The 19,939-nt window shown below is 45.6% G+C and overlaps 1 protein-coding gene across 5 annotated transcripts in view; it reads left to right on the top strand.

Moving 5' to 3' along the window:
- LOC147023796 (bactericidal permeability-increasing protein-like) overlaps positions 1–19,939 on the top strand; it is a 94,117-nt gene that overhangs the window by 15,942 nt on the left and 58,236 nt on the right. For 4 of the 5 annotated variants that reach the window (XM_085889600.1, XM_085889597.1, XM_085889598.1 and 1 more), the window contains one exon: positions 7,624–7,779. The exons of the other annotated variant lie outside the window; for it this stretch is intronic. In XM_085889600.1, the coding sequence (XP_085745726.1) occupies positions 7,624–7,779 (156 nt within the window). The remainder of the gene's footprint in view (positions 1–7,623; positions 7,780–19,939) is intronic. 5 annotated transcript variants of the gene reach the window in all.

The following is a 19,939-nucleotide window of genomic DNA, read 5'->3' on the forward strand; positions in this document are numbered from 1 at the left end:
AGTTGCAAAAGTCCTCCTGTTCAAAAATGCTCAGGTTTTTTTTGAAATTTCCTAATGCATTCACTCAGAGGGAAATTGTGAAATTTAAATATGAAGCTTGTGAAACAGTCTTTTAATGAAGCATTTTTGAACAGGAGGCCTTTTATGACTTCATTTGGCACAGGGTTAAAATCTACATTTGCAAAGTTTACAAGTCAATGAAGCATCATAGAGAAATTTTACAAAAGTAAAACGGTAGCAACTCGATTTCGATCATACGGACAGTAGGTACGAGGCCCACATAATTTTCATGGCATGAAATTGGTCAGAAACCCAGACAAAATTTGCGTGATAAGGAAGTGGAAACAAACGCTATTCTCAGAAAATACTTCATGAGGAGTGTTCTCCGCAACAGGCCGAAAATTCACAGCCTTGGGTGGTGGGGAGACCGACTGACGATGGATGGCACGGTGGGCTGCAGCAGTCGGTGACAAAAGCAACACAATTCCCATCAGGATGCAAGGAGTGACCAGATTATTCCAAATCCATCAAAATGAATGTTTATTAATTAGCGAAATCTGATAAATGTCACGATACAGTCATGTTTGTCGCCTATTCTGAGGAAAAATGATCGAGAAAACTTCAAATTTCCAACTTACCCGTGCGTAAGCCGCCATTTTGTTGCAAGTTGTCTCACATCCTCGAGCGGGAAAAAGGAGCCCGATTTGGGCGCGGGCACTTGGCCCCGGCGCGATTTTTCTTTCGCTTTCATAAACCAGAAAAAAACATCTCTTGCCCGGGCTTCCCTTCAAAATTTGTATTTAATCGTCTGAAGAAGCCATATGTCAAGTTTGACACTTTTATCATAAAAATAAATGTTTTCACGTTAAGCAACGACATGACCTTGACCAAGCTTGAATGTGCGGTCCAAGCTCCGCCCATCTCCCGGCCGAGGTTGTGACGTGTCACCGCCTGAGCCAATGAGAGATGAGAGGCCGGCATACGTCCCCCTGTAAAAGACGTGAGCTTGCTTTAGGTGCCGTTATTTCGTTTTTTTCCCCTAAATTTGATGAAGAAGTCAAAGTTTGTATTGTGACGATGACCTTCTATGTGTAAAAATAATGCGGGAATTGTCCTTGAGTGTCGAATATGTTTGAGGAAAAAACAAATGCACTTGTTCCAATATGTATCATTCAAAAGGCAGAGGGAGAGGAGTTAAGGAAGCATTGGAAGAAGAAGGTTCCGGTTCCGGGTTTGGAGCGTCAAGAGGTCTCCTTCGGAGCTCTCTGCTGACGATCTCAAAGATACGTTTCCGGTCGTTATTTGTCCCGTTTTAACTGTTTATTTTTCTTACCTACATGTTACTGTGTGTTCCCAGTTCGGTTTTGTTTCAAAAATCGTGCTATTTTGTGAGTTTTTGGCGATGTGTCTTTCCGGGTGTTTGAGGCTGAGGCTTGAGGCCGACCGGTTCCCCTTGGTGTACGATCGTTTTATTTGTTTTTTCTCCCCATTACCTTCAATTTCTATCTTCCCCACTTTCCTAATGTCCCCCATTTCTCCAAACTAATCTCTCTATTTCTTATCTTAAAAAAAACAAACAAACAAAAAAAACCCCACCTTTCTCCTGATTCTGCTTCTTCTTGTTCATCGCGTCTTCTTCCTCTTATTCCTCCTCCTCCTCCTCCTCTTCCTCCTCGATTTTTTTCAACAACACTTCCATGACCTAATCTGTTGAAAACTCTCAAACATTCATAAGAATAAACACAATATCTTACAACGCTTCATATTCCTCTCTCACACATGTGGTACTCTTTACTGTTTCATAATGCACTACTCTTCTGCTATTTTAACAGACTGCTCTCATTTCGACCTCTCCTTCATTCCTTGCCTAAAAAATCCAACTGTTACAGCGTTTCTTCTTTCCATTCTCTGAATTCGCCTTTATTGCATCCCTCAAGAATTGTGTTAAATCGCATCTCTGACATAAAACTTTTAAAAACCCCAGTTTGCTATGAATGTTCGCTTTCCATCAACCATTCTTTTTTTCCAACTCCAGTGCCAACTCACCCCCCTCACCTCTCACTCCTCACTCTCAAAGCAACCATTCCACTCTTCTCCCTCCAAGCCTCCCTCACCTCTCTCAAAAATTCCCTCCTCACCTTTGTCCCACCTTTCATCCCCCTCACTCATCCTTCTCAAAGTTTCCCCCCTCTCATCCACAAAGCTGCCTCCTTCCACTGCCCTCTCACCTCCATCACTTCACTCCACCTCCTCAAATCCTCAACTGCCTTCTCCCCGCTCTCTTGTCCCCCCTCTCCCCAGCACCACAGAGCATTTTCTCCTCTTCATCCGACCCCTCTCCAAGCTATTCTGCAATCCCTCCCACACTCTTTCAACAACCCTCCTTACCTCCCCTCCTCATCCCTTGTCCTACCCTCTCCTCCCCCCCACCTGCACGCAAAGCCTCCTCCCTTACCTCTTCATAAAAAGTGTGGACCTCAAATATCCGGGGCCTTCGCTCAAACCTTTCAGATCTTTCCATACAGGTTGCTACTGACAAACTAAACATAATCTGCCGAACAGAAACTTTCCTCCCCCAAGACGTGTCTGACTCCCAAGTATCTCTCCCTGGTTACTCCCTCCTCCGGTATGACAGACCTGAGCCTCGTCCTGGTGGAGGAGTTGCTCTCTTCATCAAAGACTCTATTTCTCACTCTCCATGCACTGCCCTCACTCCCCCACACCCCCAGGAATACCTCTGGCTTCGGCTTACCTCCACTCCCACCTCATGTTTATATGTGTACTGTACCGTCCACCTAACAGTGATGACTCCATCTACACCTCATTTTCCAAAAACATGGACCATCTTCTATTTTCTCATCCAAACTCCCTCTTCCTCTAATGTGGCGACTTCAATTGTCATGCCAGTTGGCTGGGTGTGGGTACCTCTCTCACCTGTCATGGCACCTCAGCAAAAGCTTTCTGTGACTCGTTGGGACTGACTCAATCTGTCAACTTCCCCACCTGGATCTCAACCAATGGTACTCCATCTCTTCTAGATCTGATTTTGACAAATTTTCCTGACAATATCTGCTGCTCTTCCTCCGCTCCAATCGGATCTTCTGACCACGTCCTTGTCAAAGTGGACATCTCTCTGGCTATTATCAGAGAACCACCTCACCGCCGTCGAGTCTGGCATTTCACTCAAGCCGACTGGTAGGGTCTGCAAGCAGCCATCAAACTTATAAACTGGTCTCCTATCACTACTTTCTCCAACATCAACTCACCCTGGGAATTCTTTCAAAGAAACTTGCTCTCCCTCATGCACAGATTTATCCCCTCTCTTCTTCAGTTGTCCTACCCTTCCTCCCGCCCTTGGTTTACTGAAGCTTGTGGCGAGGCAGTTGTCCTGAAACAACTTGCCTTTGCCTCATGGAAAGCAAACCCAACTGAGGGTAATCTCAGTTCCTCACATAAAGCTCGGAACAAGTGTGTATCTACCCTCACGAGAGTAAGAAAACAACATCTTTCTCAGCTCAAGTCTGAACTCTCAAACCTCTCTCCCTCCTCAAAATCCTGGTGGCTTTTAATCAAATCTGTTTCTGGTGTATGTTCCCCTCCATCCCCTCCCTTACCTCAAATGGCCGCACTGCTGATGCCGCACGTGAAAAAGCTGAATGTCTAAACTCGGTTTTGCAGCTAAATCTTGTGTCCTAAACCCATCACTTTCTCTACCCACCTAACCCAGTCACACCCAACTGTCGCTGGACTCTGTGTCTTTCTCTCCTGACAAGGTGGAGAGCTTGCTTTCAAACCTCGACTCAGATTCTGCAACCAGTCAAGACGGCATCAGCCCACGTGTCCTCAAAGCCTGCAACTCTGCTATTGCTCACCCTCTCATTTGCTCAAGGTCTTCTGCCATCTGCTTGGAAATCTGCAAACATCACTGCCCTGCATAAAAAAGGTGCAAAAACAGATCCCTGCAACTGCAGACCAATCAGCCTTCTCCTAATCATCAGCAAGGTTATGGAATCCATCATCGCATCAGACATGAAATCTGTCCTCTTCTCCAATGGCTTGATTTCCAATCATCAATTTGGTTTCAGACCTGGTCACTCTACGCTGGATATGCTGCTTCTGCTCTCCCAACAATGGATGGAGGTCCTCAATGCCAGACAGGAAATCCGAGCCATATCCCTGGACATATCACATGCTTTGACACAGTCTGGCACCCTGCCCTACTCACCAAACTCTCTTCCCATGGTATCCAAGGCCATCTCCACTCATGGCTCGCAGACTTCCTCTCCTGTCGCAGTCAACGTGTGGCCCCAAATGGAGTTCTTTCATCCCCTCTTCCTGTCCAGGCTGGAGTTCCTCAAGGTAGCGTTCTGGGCCCTGTTCTTTTTCTGGTTTTCATCAATGATCTCTCCGACTCTCTGGAAAATCCTCTATATCTCTTTGCTGATGACTCCACCCTCTGCCGTACCATCGGTCATCCCTCAGACCGGCAAGCAGCAGCTTCTTTGCTCACTGCAGATCTGGATAAAATCACAAACTGGTCCAACACGTGGAACATGTCTTTAATCCAGACAAATCTCACCCTCTCACTATGTCTCTTCGAAAGGACCGTTTTAGAAAACCCACCTATCCACTTTCTCAACAATCTTCTGGAAGAAGTCCTTTCTTTCAAGCTTCTGGGTCTCACTATCTGCCATGACCTTTCCTGGGAAAGCCACATTTCAAACCTCGCCTCCAAAGTCAGTCGCCGACTGGGAATCCTCCATCGTGCAAAGTCCTTCCTCGGCCTTCCTGAGCTCTTGACCACTTGCAAAGCTTTTGTCCGTAGCCTGACGGAGTACTGCTCTCCCCTCTGGGCTGGTGCTCCTGCCTCCCACCTTTTTCGGCTTCACCCTGTGGAAACCAGGGCATTTCGGATCATCGGCATCTCCCGCAATGAGGCTGAGTCTTTGGGCCTCTCACTCAATCACTACAGGTTGGTCGGTGGTCTTTCTGTCTTCTACCGTCTCCTCTCCAGCCTCGCCCCCATCCCCCTGCTCTCTCTGCGATTTGTCCCCACCACATTTCCTCAGGGTGCTCAAGGTCCGCCAACAACCCCCTTCTGGTAAAACTACCAAAATCACGAATCACTGCTCACCTTCACTCTTTCATTCCTCTTTTTTCCCACCTTTGGAATGAACTCCCTCACTCTATTCTTTCCCATTCTTCCCTCCAGGCCTTCAAAACAGCTGTTCACCACCACCTCTTATCATCCCCCATCCAAATCCTCGGTCTTTTCTACCCCCGATAATCCACCCAAGCCCATTTCCTTCAAATTCCCTGCTTTCCTTACTGAAAGTCCCTGTAATGTCCATCTTCTGTTCCCCATGTTCCCCACCCCATCCCTCTCCCTTCCACAGATCTCCAAATGTGTCTGTTCCCCACTGTTTTGTCCTTCCCACTCCCGCCCCTCTTGTCTCATGCCCCTTGGTGTGCGTTGTGTTAGCTCTCACATGAGCCTCGACAAGGTATACAAAAAGAAAGACGATAAAAAGAAGAAGAGGTAGTTATCAGTTGATTTGTTGTGTCCATTGCCCTGCTGTGATTTATGTGTCGCTTGTGATTGATCCCTTAAATAAACGCAAGTTTGGACGGTACCTGCCTCAAGGTTGGACATTGCTCGATCTACAAACTTCGGGTTTTGTGACAGACACTGACATTTCCTTGGGAATTTGCTGACAATCGAACACTCAGAACAAACGTTATTTTATTAATCAGGAGTCACTGATGAACTATTCCATTTGATTATGAAACTCTGAAAGGAATGTTCAGGTTTGAGTGAATGGAGGAAGAGTCGTGAAGCAGAATTTCATCGAGTAGTTCATTGAAAAACTAGAACGGGCACTCAGTAGAGCGCATACCTTCGCCAACGCTACATTTTGCCCCCCCCCAAGAAACCGTTGATTGTGAGGGTATTTTATCCTATACCACATCTGCCATCTCATATGTGTTATGATAGCTTAAAAACATTAAAATTCCTGCTGTTTGACACTGATTCACGTACATTGTACAATTTCTGTATGAACTCCCTGACCTTTTTGGGTGTCGGTGTCAAGTCAATCTGATGACAACTGGTCACATTATAAAAAATTATTTTGTCATTTTAGGGGCATTTAGCACACACGAGTTTATGTTTTTCTAAATTAGTTATTTATTGTGAACAAACAAACATTCATTTTCAGAAAGTATGACATCTGAAAGTACGAATTCAGCTGTGTGTACGATATGTAGAGCGTATGACATTAGCTAGTTGCACGATAGGGGGTTGAAGTACTATCGATAAATAGAACTATAAGTTGTGAAATACGCCTCTCCTGGTGCCAAAGTCCCATTGGTTTGCATGGAGAGAACTATGTTTTTGCCTGCTAATCCGTTTTTATTACCTGCATCCTTACAACTGTAAAATGTGCATATCTTTTATCTTTTAATATCTTCAAATTGCACCAGCAGCCAAAAGCATCATGGCACATAAGAATGACACATTTGAAGCACACATCAGGTGATCGTGCTTATTTTAGAATGGTTGACATCAGCTGGTTGTGGTTGTGCAATCCAAAAGTAATAAATCAGCTGGCTCCTAATTTATAAAAAGGAACATTTTTTGTTTCGTGTGCGTACGTGCCACGAAGGTATGTACATTGTGTAAGTTCAGTGACACCCCCCCCCCCCCCCAATGCTTTAAACTCACCAATAAAGTCACTGTCAAATATTACACATCACAGGATTGAGAATTGAATTCTAATCATTTTGAATCTACTTACATGCAAATTGTATAAGAATTGACCGCGTTATGATAATAAAGGTCGTTGACCCCCCTGACCTTTGACCCAAACCGCGAACAAAGGTAATGACGTCATTGTGTCATATCGTATATCACAAGATTGGGCATTGAATTCACAACATTTTGGCATTGGTTGCATGCAAATTGGATAAAAATCGACTGCACTATGACAAAATGACGATTTTGACCTTTTCATGACCTCGGCCTTGACCTTTGCACTCTTAATTTTGTAATTGGTATAAGAGTGTGGGGAACAGAACAGTTAACATTTTGGTGTTGGTTTCATGCAAATCGGATAAGAATTGACCGTGTGTTATGACTAAAACCGCACATTTTGCAATGTTGTGACCCCCCTGACCTTTGACTCCCAACCGCTAATAAGGGTTATTATGTCATTGTGTCATGTGACATATCACAAGATGGGGCATTGAATTCTGAACATTTTGGCATTAGTTGCATGCAAATTGGATACAAATTGACCGCGCTATGGTAAAAAGACGATTTAGACCTTTTCATGACCTTGACCTTGACCTTTGACCCGATCGCTCCCAAAATCGAATCAAATGGTCCTCGGATAATAACCAATCATCCCACCAAATTTGCTGCGATTCAGTTCAATACTTTTGGAGTTATGCGAATAACAAACAAACAAACAAACAAACAAACACACATTCACAAATAAATAAATAAATACACAGCGATCAAAACATAACCTTCGCAACAAAGTTTGCGAAGGTAAAAAAAATACTTTTATTTGTCGATTATTATTGAATTTCCATCTATTGCTTTATTTTCTCATCTCTTAGACGTGACAGTGGCTCTTTCGATCTGTCACTGGATAAAGTTGGCCTGACCACTGAGTTACGTTTTACGAAAAATGTTGGTGGCCGGCCCACTGTCCAAGCCGTGGACTGTTCTGCGACTGTGGGAGACGTCCATGTGAAATTTCATGGAGGAGCGAGGTGAGTTGTTTGCATTGCACCTCACATGACAGATGACAGATGAGTACAATGGGGTTGATGATGATGATGATGATGATGATGATGATGATTTCCTTACATGGAACTTCTATGCAGGAAGAGGCCATTAGGCACATGAAGGCCTGCACTGTTGTTGCAAACCTTTGCTTGTATTGTTTGTCCATGCTCTATCCTTTTTAAATGCTGAGCATTAAAAAAAACGAATCAGCAGGTCCCATTTTAAAAGTCGGGGATGGCTCAGACGGGGTTTGAACCACCATCCTCCCCAACCATTACACCGCCAAATGACGCTTCAACCGTTACACCACCAAATGTGCTTGACGTTTTTTTCAATGTGACTTTAGCAAGGCACGTTCCATCCAGCCAAGATAGGCGAAATCATTTTGCGTTTTGTTTATGAAAAGAGTGCGAGATGCATAGAAAGCTCTTTGTTGTGTTTCATTGGAATCAATCATTTCAAATGTAACATTAAGGCCAAAGTCACATTTGCCACGGCGGCTGTGGGGTCTCCAAAATCTACGGCCACTAGCAATTATATGGCGGCCGCAGTATTTCCACGGTCACACAATGCAGCAGTCACATATGTTTTTATTTTTCGGGGAGCCGCACGGCGTATTTAGAAATTGTGGAGACTGAAAACGTGGGGGTGCCGTACGGTCTTTGATTTGATGTCGCACAGTGACCTTAGGGCGTTCCTGCGGCGGCCACAGAATTTTCAAGGCAGACGCAAGGTAGTCTCAAGGTGCCTGCAGGGGGACTGCAGGGGGGCCCTAAGGCGAACGTGCGGCCAGACGGACGGAAACGAAAGGGTATATATACCAGTTAATTTTTCTGAAATAAAAATATAACAGTTCGGAATATACCAGTACGTGGTGCCCCCAGAATCCGAATTGAATTCGTTCCAGGAGGCTGTTCGGATTGCAAAAAGTTTGATTCCAAACTATTTTCCCAATAATAATGGAGTGAATTAATCGGTTCCTGGACCCCAAGAAAACCCACTTTCAAGACACTTTCAACTGAAATCCCCCATGTTTAAGGTAAAATAAGATGAGTTAATGACCTTCGGTGGCGGTGTATTGTATGTAAACTGGTACAATCACCACATCCAAAGGTCCACACAGGCTCGAGCTCCGGCCTGAGTTCCGATCGCTCGCGCACTCTGCGAGCACTGCCCCCAGGGCAGCTCATTAAATATGATGCCCCCAGAACCACAATCACTTTCATCAAACGCATCGGGCTGAGGTAATCATGGATATTCCAAATTACAACCGGTTTTGCTGTGAAATTAAATCCTTGCCCGACAGTCCGTCACACCACGTGATCGGATTGCTTTTTTGTTATTAATTAAAACACAAGATGAGTAAAAAAAAAAAAAAATCACAAATCAAGGTGAAAACACAAGGTAAAGTAGCGATTGACACACGAGAGATGCTTTCACGAGGACTTTCACCGACGAACTGAATGAACAAAGCGCGAAGATACGGCTCGAACAGGTGGGGGAGACACGTGAACAAACATGAACGCCACGTTGTGTTCGGTTTTATAAAATGTATCAGGTTTTTAGGGCAAAATTCATTTTTCATTGATAATAGATTACGGCAGCCGCACGAATAACGCAAGCCCCCCCCCCCCCGTACGCCCGATGTATGGTCGACGTGGAACACAACTACGGCATGTCGAATTGCTATGGCTAACGTAGAAATGAAAAAAGTTATAATTCCACGGCGACCCCGACGGCCTGGAAAAGATAGCCAAACGGCGTAGGGCCACCCTGAGGCCACCGCAGAAACTCTGCGGCCACCACACGTTTCTGTCAATTCAGAGGGCGTACGGCCGCCGTATCCTCACCGTAGAGCAAATGTGACTTTGGCCGAACCGTTCAATGTAACATTAGATGTGAGGAAATGTCAAATGTAACAAACGCATTGTTACTCCAAAGAAACAAAACAATGCAAGTCTTTCTCCTCATGTGTGTAGATAAATAAATATATATGTTTCAAAAATCCAAATACATTGGGACCATACTCTGTGCAGAGCATTGGTGCAGGGCACAAACCTGGATGGGTCACCACTCCAACACAGGATACTCAAATGGCTCAATCATCCCAGCAAGCTGGTACTCATTTTGCCAACCACAGAAGGGTGGCAGGCTGAGTCACCCCACCTGGTATTAATTCAACAGCCAAGCAGAATTTTAACTCAGGAAGCAGGGATCCCAAGCCCACCACCCGAACCATGAAGCTAACACCAGACATGTGTGTATCTGTATGTACATGTATATATGTATATATATATATATATACGGCAATAATATATATACGATATGTATATATATATATATATATATATATATATATATATATATATATATATATATATATATATATATATATATATATATATATATGTATATATATATATATATATACCTCCATGGATGTGTTAGAAAGTCTTTGCTGTTTCACCATATGTATGAACGGGTCCTGTTGTGCCCATGAATGTTTCATGCAATCTATGAATACCATGTTAGTGTAGTGCAAGCCTGTAATTCTTACTTTCTTGGCATTTTCCCACCGGATGTAGAGAGGACTTCCGGTTTCTTGTTGGTTGGTGTGAGTGAACCGTCGCCATTTTGTCTTTGCTCGCTGAGCGAGACTTTCATTATTTGTGTCGTTATATTAATAACGTACTTATCATCATTATCATCCGTAGTCGCAGCCTTACCGTAGGTTATCAAACCCTACCTTTCATGGTCCTTCGAGCCGGATAACCGAACAGCTGGACAAGGAAACCATGGATGAGAAAATCGCCAACATCCTGACTGCCAACAGTAGTCAAACAGCCGACAATACCAGCGACATTATTCCGGTTCGTCCTTTAACCACTTGTGTCACGAACCCATTTGTCTATGTTTCCACGGCCGTTGTCAGCCCCACCTCTGATATATCCGTATCGGCCACCGAGTTACCAGACCTGGCCATCATCAGCATCGGCAATGAATTACCGGCGTCTCCCCGAGCTGAAAGGAATCGACGTCTGCCTGAACGTTTGAAAGACTGTTCTTAACTACGTACCCTCGAACATGAGTGGTCCTTCCTTTAATCAAGAGAGTGGATCAGGTTCTTCCCATCGACGACATTTGTTCGGAAGCCATCAGCCAAAGACTGCCTCGCAATGTAGGACACGCAACCATAGTTCTGGCTGCAGTCGTGCATCTATTACATCTCAGCTCAGTGGCATCCAATCGGCTATTCTCAAGGAAAAACGAAAGCAGGCTGAGCTGGAGGAATTAAGACGTCGATTGGAGGAGGATGAAATGGTTGAGAGACGTGTGCAGCAACTGCAGGACAAAGCCCAACAAGCTCAGAATGTGGAGCGTCGAGTTCTGAGGGACTGCGAATCCCTAACTGTTCATCTCGCAAGACATAGGCGTCTCAGGCAGGCAGGATAGGAACTGGAGGAAGCACGACTGATAGTGTCATTCTTGGATGCAGGAGATGACTCCCTTACCTCACCGGTCAGACGTCTGGCCAACACCACCCAACAAGCGATTCTGAACAATGGCGAACTGAACTAACTCGATCGGTTCAACCAAACAAACAGTTGTCAGCGCAGCTGCCGCAACTGAGGTCAGAGCCGGCAATGGCCATCACCAAGGACCGACAACCCACTCCTCAATTAAGGATGGATGACAATACAATACTCAATGAGAATGTAAAGCAAATGCAGCCAACTGCATATCTTGATGGTGTATCATCAAACCTGCCTCCTCATGGGTTGGCTACAGGGCACTCGGTAGGTGGACATGCCCCGGCATATTCATTCACTAACACCGCTCCATTCCAAGCTTCGAATTTCCATCCTAATATGTTGCCATGTCATCAGGCACCACACCTACCATCTTTGATGACGGCACATGGGCATCCGCCTGACCCATCTGAGATGCCTGCAACACCCAACCTCATGGACCTGCTGATAGCTTCATCCTATGGGGTACCAAAACCGAGTATTCCTTATTTCCAGAGTGGCAGGGAAAGTGACTTTGCCCTTCTCAAGCTGGCATTGGATAGCTTGTTGAGTAATCACACATACTTGTTAGAGGAATACAAATATCAAGTACTCTTCAGTCACCTTAAGCTACCGAGTGCGTACAAGCTTGCTAAGGCATACATGCATGATCCGAAGCCATACACGGCGGCCTTATGAGCCTTGCAGGACAAGTATGGACAGCCGAGGCAACTCGTACAGAGCGAAATTGGTGCTATCTTGAACATGACACCAGTGAAGACTGGAGATGCAGAAGCCTTTGAAGGCTTTGCTCTGGCAGTGCAATCACTCGAGGGTGAACATCGATTTGAACTGCGATGTGGCTCACATGTAGACAGGTTGATAAGCAAACTGCCGCCAACTTATCGTGATGGATTCGTTGAGCACTGCATTAACAAAACACTCTTAAATGCAGATTCTAATCAGATCTACACATTGCACTATCTACCGGATTGGCTGCAGGCAAAGTCTCGAGCTAAACGTATAGCGAACCAAGCTGCTGTCCTCTACAAATGTGAGGGCCAGAGATCAGAGAGAAAGGAACAGCGTTCTTCATCTTTCAAGGAGAAAGAATCACATGCATCTGTGTTTTACAACTCCAAGTCACCGATGTCTGGCACAAAGACACAGCCGTCGGGTAATGTTTCTTCAACAACGAAACCGAAGCAACAACCCAAGCCATACTGTCCTCACTGTAACACAAGTGACCACAACCTCGGTTCATGAACAGAATTCAGAAAGCTTTCTACAGACCATATCATCAAGTGGATAAGGGAACATGACCGGTGTTGGAGGTGTGGTCGAACACATACGGCTGATCGATGTACACTCAAGAAGCCGTGCATTACCTGCAAAGAGTTGCATCTAACCATCCGACATGACACTGCACAGAGATTCACCAGCACTGTCCTTATGACAGGCTCATCACCATCTGCGGTGTACCTCGACAAGCCTTCCCATCCACATGATGTCATGTTAAAGGTCGTGAAGGTGCTTCTTTATGGCCCACAAGGATCCATGGAGACCTATGCCATCCTAGATGATGGTTTAGAAAGGACCATGCTCTTGAATTCAGCAATGGAGCAGCTGAACCTAGTGGGTAAACCTGAAACATTACTGCTCAGGACAGTACGTGAAGATATGGTTTAGTGTCCTGGTGCTTCTGTCAAGCTTCAAATATCATCGGTCAAGAACCCAAAACAAAGATACGCGATAGATGGAGTATTCACTGCCACAATGCTGTGCTTATCTGAGTATTCTTACCCAGTGGCCGCTCTTCAGAAACAGTATCTCCACCGAGCTGGGCTTCCACTCCCTCTGATTGATAAGGTTCAACCAACAATATTAATCGGGTCAGATTACTCTCACCTCGTCTTAACAAGGAAACCTGTGCGGTTCGGCTCAAATGGTGCTCCAGTGGCTGTTTGTACCAACCTGGGCTTGTCACTACAAGGACCAGCCAGCATACTGCAGCAAAGCGTAATTCAGCAACATTGCCTGTTTACGGCTTTCATGCAATCATCAACAGATCTTATGAAAAATGTGGAGAGACTTTGGCAGACTGACATCCTTCCATACGTCAGTGAAAAACATGCAACCCGCTCCAAGCAGGACCCCAGCAAGCAATGAAACTTCTGGAATCTAGAACTGTTAGAATCGAGACAGATGGAGTGCAACGTTATGTCACACCGTTACTCCGTGCTCATGATGGAACACACTTTGCGGCAACCAAAGAACCTGTCTTCCTTAACCTGAAACACACTGAGCGACGTCTCTTAAAGGGTCCAGACCTTGCTCGGATTCATTCTGAGCAGATACAGAAACTTGTTGATGCAGGTTATGTGAAGAAATTGAGTGATGCAGAAGATGCTTCTAACGAATCCTAGTTTGTCCCTCACCATGTAGTCAGACACAATGGGAAGTATCGATTAGTATTCAACTGTTCGTTCAAGTGTAAAGGCATGGTTCTCAATGCACACCTTATCCCTGGACCTGTGATGGGCCCCCCCTATATTTGGTGTCTTACTCCACTTCAGGCAACATAGCGTTGCAATCTCTGGGGACATAAAAGCTATGTTCCACCAAGTGCGTCTACTGCCAGAGGATAGGCCATTGCTTCGTTTCCTGTGGCGCGACTTGAAGCGAGACAACCTACCCGATGCTTACGAATGGCAAGTCCTGCCTTTTAGAACAACATGCAGCCCTTGCTGTGCTGCCTTCGCATTGCAAACACATGTCCAGAATAACAAATGTGGCAACGAAGAGGTTGTTAACTCGTTCAGCACTGCATTCTATGTTGATAACTGCTTGGACAGTCTAACCACACCTTTACAAGTGAAGCAGCTGATCGACAAGATGAGACGTGTTCTTTCCTCAGCAGGCTTCGAAATTAGACAATGGGCCAGCAATGTGTCATCCGTGGAAGAACATCTTCCTCCAGAGGCATGCTCAGAAGGTTGTGATCTATGGTTATCTTACCATGAGGGAGATACTCAGGAATCCACTCTCAGGCTCCGCTGGAACTGTCGCTCAGACGAGTTGACATATAAGTCCCGACCCATTGAATATGAGTCTCTTACATTGAGAAATATCTACAAGATTCTTGCCAGCCAATATGATCCCATCGGCTATCTTGCTCCCTACACTGCGAGAGCAAAAGTGTTGGTCCAAGACCTGTGGAAGACTCCAAGGAGTTGGGATGTCTCCAATTGAGCCCGGAGATATTCGAGATGAGCGGCTCACCTAGCAATGTGAGTGACCTGATCTCGAACAGGTCAGGCTCCCGAGATATTATCTTCCGCCTGGCACTGATCCTTCGACTTCTACCCATACTCTGCACATCTTCTGCGATGCTTCTCAACAAATTTATGGTTCGGTTGCTTACCTGCGTACCGAGGATGCCAATGGGGTGGTCCAAGTTTCCTTCGTCCTGGCAAGATCCCGCATTGCTCCGAAGTGTCAAATATCCATGCCACGATTGGAGTTATCTGCTGCACTCACTGGAGCTCAGCTTGCCCACCTACTCCTCGAAGAGCTTACCTTGACTGTGCAGCAGGTGACTTTGTGGAGTGATTCAACGACTGTTCTCAACTGGCTCCACTCTGATTCCTGTTGCTATAGGGTGTTTGGGGGCACCCGAGTGGCTGAAATGCAGACACTTACTGATGGTCAGAATTGGCGTTATGTCAGCACAAGGGACAATCCTGCGGACGACATTACTCGAGGCCTACCTCTACACCATCTGTGTCCGGATAACTGTTGGAGGAATGGTCCTTCATTTCTGGCGCGAGCTCCCGATCAATGGCCTCATTTGCCAAATATAGGTCAAAGCGATGTGACTGAACTTCGGAAGTCAACCTTCTGTGGAATAGTTTCGGCGGATATACAGACCTGACCCGACCCTTCACAGTTTGAGTCTTGGAACGACCTGGTTATGGTGGCACATCAGTGTCTCAACGGGCTGGCCTCAAATAAAGACTGTCCTACCTTAAGTGCTCACCGGTGTGGGGAGATAGAGAATCTTCTGCTTCAACGCTCACAGCATGATAGTTTTCCGGACAAAGTCCAAATACTTGCAACAAGTAAGGATATACCCCTGAGAGGCCGACTGGCATCTCTCTCACCTGAATATGACCTCACTCTTGGTCTCGTCAGAGTAGGAGGAAGACTGCGTCAGGCAGATATCCTTGAACAAGATGCTGTGCATCCAATTGTTTTGGATCCTCATCACCCAGTAACCAAGCTCCTCATTCGAGAATATGATGACCAACTGCTTCACTGTGGTCAGGAGCGAATTCTCGCTGAAGTGCGTCGCAAGTACTGGGTTTTATGTGGTCGAGAGGCTATTCGTCGACACCAACATCAATGCCAAGAGTGCCGGAAGTGGCGCGCCAACCCAGAGGTGCCAAGAATGGCTGCTCTATCACCTGCACGATTATGACTGTACAAGCCTGCCTTCGACTCTACTGGAGTGGATTGCTTTGGTCCTTTTACCATAAAAATTGGAAGAAGGACAGAGAAGCGCTGGGGTATAATCTTCAAGTGCCTCACCACCCGCGGTGTACATTTGGACCTCCTGAAGGGTCTCGATGCTGATTCCTTTCTCATGTCCGTTCATCGCTTCATCGCTCACAGGGGGAAACCTCACGAGATCTTCTCGGACAGAGGAACCAATCCTCATTGAAGTTGAGGGCATCCTTAACTCCAAACTTTTGGGTTATGTGTATTCGGACGTTGCTGATATTGATCCTGTTATACCCGCTGTGTTATTGATGGGACGTCGTGACGCATCGCCACCTCAAGGGGTGTGACCTGATACGGAGCTTCTTCTTGAATGCTGTCACTGGTGTCACAGTCAGATCCTTGCCGATCACTTTTGGTCGAACTTCATCAAGTATTAAGGCGCTGTCACACCTTGACGATTTAGCCAGCAATGGCAACGTATAAAAATGTATGTAAAACGTTGGCGTACGATGAAATTTTGATGTTTTTTTCAAAAGTTTTGGTCGTATTCATAACGTGTTGGTCGTATGCATAACATATTAGTAACGGGCACAGAGCGTTTCGTTGTCTTATAGATAACTTATACCAACGAATGATTCACGTGTTGTCGGCGTTCACAACCTATGCCCAACGATAGTTGAACTTTGGCATAGCGCGCTGCACGTATCGCCGACGAACTCGTGGCGTAGCCTGTTAAAAACCTGCCGCTCGCCAATTTAAATCAAAACCGCCTGAGAATTGGAAGTGTCAACCACGCAGTCACACCTTGACGATTTAGCCAGCCTATGCAACCTATGAAAAATGTGCCAAAAACGCTGGCACACGTCAAATACGGTATGGCCAAGTTGTGTATACGTAAAGAGCATGCTGAAAAACGATGAAGTACGCTGTCGTATTTCGTGGTACGTTTCGTACATCGTGAAATTTCAAGCATTCTGAAAATTTTATGGCTTACTCGCCGTATGGCTCACACGTTCCGCTACGCTGGGAATAATTGTAGGCACGATATGCGATCGTTGACACACGTCGACACAAGATCCTTGTAAGTTACTCATAAGTCGAAACATGTCGAAGTAATGTTTCGCATACCCGAAACTAATTTTCTCCGTCAAGACACATTTTCTTTTTTTCTCCTTGGCTCCGTGAAGGCACGTGACGAAATATCTGAAGTTGTTGTTGTTATTGTTGTTTTTTTTATTTATTGGTTTTTTATTAGTCTCTCACGAATTTTACAATATATTCGGACATTTGCTTTTAAGTTTCGACGTCAACGTGTCAATATCCTCAAACAGAAAATATTCAGAGGAGGAACTAAGAATAAGACATCAGCAAACTGAAGAGGCAATCGGACATGACGTAACGGCACGTGTTGAAATATCGGAAGTTATTGTTTTTTTTGTTTTTTTTTTAAACTCTGCCAATACGCCATTATACGGTAGCTGTAAATTAGAAACACGTTCAGCAAGTTCTGTGGTCGTCCGGAAGACGTCAATCAAATACGTCTACATACGTCAATATGCGTTGGAGGTACGTTACGCATAGGTTCAAAGCACGTTACTCATGGGTTAGAAATAAGTTTTGGGTACGCGAAGCATTACCTCGACGTGTTTCGACTTATGAGTAACTTACAAGTAACGTGCCTCGACGTGTGTCAACGATCGTGTAACATGCCCACAACACGTTACTCATAGGTTAGAAATAAGTTTTGGGTACGCTAATCATTACCTCGACGTGTTTCGACTTATGAGTAACTTACAAGTAACGTGCCTCGACGTGTGTCAACGATCGTGTAACATGCCCACAACACGTTACTCATAGGTTAGAAATAAGTTTTGGGTACGCTAAACATTACCTCGACGTGTTTCGACTTATGAGTAACTTTCAAGTAACGTGTGTCAACGATTGCATAACGTGCCTACAACTTATGGCCAGCGTAGCGGAACGTGTGAGTCATACGCTGGCATACGTCGTAAAATTTCAAGCATGCTAAAATTTGAGGACAACCGCAAAGTACAACGATGAAAGCCAGCGTACTACGACATATGTCAGTGTTTTTCAGCGTGCTCTTAACGGATACTAAACTTACCCAGAACGTATTCAACGTGTGCTGGCGTTTTAGACAAATTTTGCATACGTCAGGCATCTTTTTCTTCTTCTTCTTCTTTCGCCAGCTCCCGTTTGGGGTCGCCACAGCGGATCAACTGTCTCCATTTCGCTCTATCCTCCACATTTTCCATTGACACTCCAACCACCCTCATGTCCGCCCTCACCGTATCCATGAACCTCTTCTTTGGCCTTCCTCTTCTCCTCCTGCCTGGCGGCTCCATCTTCAACATCCTTCTCCCGATATACTCCGCTTCCCTCCTGTGCACATGTCCAAACCATCTCAATCTTGCCTCTCTCACTTTGTCTCCAAACCGTCCTACCTGCGCTGTCCCTCGAATATACTCATTCCTTATCCTATCCATCCTCATCACTCCCAACGAGAATCGCAGCATCTTTAACTCTGCCACCTCCAGCTCCGCTTCCTGTCTTTTTGTTAGTGCCACCACCTCCAAACCATACAACATAGCTGGTCTCACTACCGTCTTATATACTTTCCCCTTCACTCTTGCAGCTACCCTTCTGTCACAAATCACTCCTGCAACTCTTCTCCACCCACTCCATCCTGCCTGCACTCTCTTTTTCACTTCTCTCCCACACTCTCCGTTACTTTGGACAGTTGATCCCAAGTATTTAAACCCATCCACCTTCCCCACCTCAACTCCTTGCAACCGCACCATACCACCACCCTCCCTCTCATATACGCACATGTACTCCGTCTTACTCTGATTGACTATCATTCCCCTTCTGTCCAGTGCGTACCTCCACCTCTCGAGGCTCGCCTCAGCCTGCTCCCCACTCTCCCTACAGATCATGATGTCATCCGCGAACATCATAGTCCATGGAGACGACAGTCTGATCTCGTCCGTCATCCTGTCCATCACCATTGCAAACAGGAAAGGGCTCAGAGTCGATCCTTGGTGCAATCCCACTTTAACCTTAAACCGGTCCGTCATTCCAACCGCACACCTCACCGCTGTCACACTGTCCTCATACATATCCTGCACGATCCTCACATACTTCTCCACCACTCCCGACTTCCTCATACAATACCACAACCCCTCTCTTGGCACCCTATCATAAGCTTTCTCTAAATCCACAAACACACAATGTAACTCCTTCTGGCCTTCCCTATACTTCTCCATCAACATTCTCAAAGCAAACATTGCATCAGTGGTGCTCTTTCCTGGTATAAACCCATATTGCTGCTCACAGATCGTCACCTCTCCTCTCAACCTTGCTTCCACTACTCTTTCCCACAACTTCATGGTGTGGCTTAACAACTTTATCCCTCTGTAATTTCCACAGCTCTGCACATCACCCTTATTCTTGAAAATCGGAACCAGTACACTTAATCTCCACTCCTCCGGCATCCTCTCACTTTCCAAGACTTTATGAAAGAATCTGGTTAACAACCCCACTGCCATCTCTCCTAAGCACTTCAATGCCTCCACTGGTATGTCATCTGGGCCACCGCCTTTCCACTTTTCATCTTCTTCATAGCAGTCCTCACTTCATCCTTACTGATCCACCCCACTTCCAGATTCACTATCTCCACCTCTTCCAACCTTCTCTCTCTCTCATTTTCTTCATTCATCAGCTCCTCAAAGTACTCCATCCACCTTCTCAACACACTCTCCTCGCTCGTCAGCACATTCCCATTTGCGTCCTTTATCACCCGAACCTGCAGCACATCCTTCCCAGCTCGGTCCCTCTGTCTTGCCAATCGGTATAAATCCTTTTCTCCTTCTTTTGTATCCAACTTCTCATACAGCTCGTCATATGCCTTTTCCTTGGCCTTTGCCACCTCTCTTTTTGCCTTTCGCCGCCACTCCTTGTACTCCTGCCTACTTTCTTCATCTCTCTGACTATCGCACTTCCTTTTTCGCCAACCCCTTCTTCCTTATACATTCCTGTACTTCCTCGTTCCACCACCAAGTCTCCTTATCTTCCTTCCTTTGTCCAGATGTCACACCAAGTAGCTCCCTAG

Source organism: Eptatretus burgeri, chromosome 7 (assembly GCF_056783735.1).
Source record: "Eptatretus burgeri isolate ZD-2024b chromosome 7, Ebu_testis_v1, whole genome shotgun sequence".
Lineage (NCBI taxonomy): Eukaryota > Metazoa > Chordata > Myxini > Myxiniformes > Myxinidae > Eptatretus > Eptatretus burgeri.